The sequence below is a fragment of the Aplysia californica genome, unplaced genomic scaffold (assembly GCF_000002075.1).
Source record: "Aplysia californica isolate F4 #8 unplaced genomic scaffold, AplCal3.0 scaffold00508, whole genome shotgun sequence".
NCBI classification, from domain to species: Eukaryota; Metazoa; Mollusca; class Gastropoda; order Aplysiida; family Aplysiidae; genus Aplysia; species Aplysia californica.
The window spans coordinates 82,566-83,930 of NW_004797778.1; the positions used below are offsets into that span (position 1 = coordinate 82,566).

At 43.7% G+C, this 1,365-nt stretch overlaps 1 protein-coding gene across 1 annotated transcript in view; it reads left to right on the forward strand.

Annotated features, from left to right (window-relative positions):
• LOC101856600 (ceramide glucosyltransferase-B) overlaps positions 1-618 on the forward strand; it is a gene marked incomplete at its 3' end in the record, with an annotated part of 22,615 nt that extends 21,997 nt beyond the window's left edge. Inside the window, 1 exon segment of the mRNA XM_005106043.3 lies at positions 429-618. Coding sequence (XP_005106100.2) covers positions 429-618 — 190 coding nt within the window.
• Positions 619-1,365: the final 747 nt, after the last annotated feature.

Consider the following 1,365-nt stretch of genomic DNA (forward strand, 5'->3'; position numbering starts at 1 on the left):
GTAAAGCGCATAGAGCCTGCTGATGAGCGGGGATATGCGCTATACAAATGCTATCTATTATTATTATTATTATTATTTATCTCTCTCCTCCTGCTTTTTTGTGTGTTTGTTACTCTCTTGTTATACCTGTAATCTTTGGCACTTCTGTGACTTTATTGTGACTAAACAAAGTGACCAGGCACGCACGTCTAGTCTAAATATACTATACTATCTTTTAGATAAAATACATCTTTATTGTCCAGATCCTGGCACATTGGTTTGGTGTTTCACCACGTACACACATACATACACACGCACACAGATACACACGCACACACACACACACACACACACACACACACACACACACACACACACACACACGCGCGCACGCACAAGTGTGTCGATTATAATGTAAAACTCACTTCACCCCTCTGTCCCTTCTCCAGATGGTCCCAGCTCCGTATCTCTATGGTCCCCACCCTGATCGTGATAGAGCCAGTAGGGGAGAGCATAGTGCTGGGAGTACTAGCCTCCTGGGCCACTATGTTCCTGTTCGATGCCTCCCCTCTCGCCTTCTTCCTCTCCCACCTCCTCGTCTGGTTCCTCTTCGACTACATCTTAATCAGAATCGTGGAGGTGAGTAGTGCGTAATGCGTCACGTCATTGTAGTGTCACTTGACTGGATTCTCTGTTATGCAGCACTTAGTTTGGTAAAAGTCTACTTAAGCGCAACCCCCCCTCCCCCTCCACACACACTCACACAAACTCTCAATGTCAACGTAAGGTTCAATGTCAACGTAAGGTAAAAGAGGACTTTGTTAGTCATCTTGACGACCCAAATGTGGGCCTACGTAGTCAGTAGTCATGAACACTGTTAGTCATCATCACATTTTTTAACAAAGACTTCATGGCCTCTTGAAAACGTTGCTGATTTGTAGCTTTCTCAGGCCAGAACCATTTACCTCGATATGCTTACAGTTAGTTAAGACAAATAGATACAAGACTACTGGTAAAGGTTTGATGAAAATCGATGCTTGCAACGAAACGTTATCTTGTGTTTGTTTTTTCGTTTTTGTTTTGGTGAGTGTTTTACGGGATGTATAAAGTCATATAAGCGCACTGGACACATTAAATATGTTAAAATTTATTTGCACACCCCCCCCCCTAAATAAAACAACCGGAAAAAAAACCCACCACGATGTTTTGTAGTTGGACGAGCTTATAATACATGTGTGTGTATTATCAGTTTCTGCCCTGTGTTATCGCTTGTTCCCTCTCCTTCCTGCCACTCGAGTCGCCCGGCTCTTGGAGAACTACAGTGCTACTTCTGCTTATCTGTCGCCTTCTGTCATGTGTGTGTGTGTGTGTGTGTGTGTGTGTGTG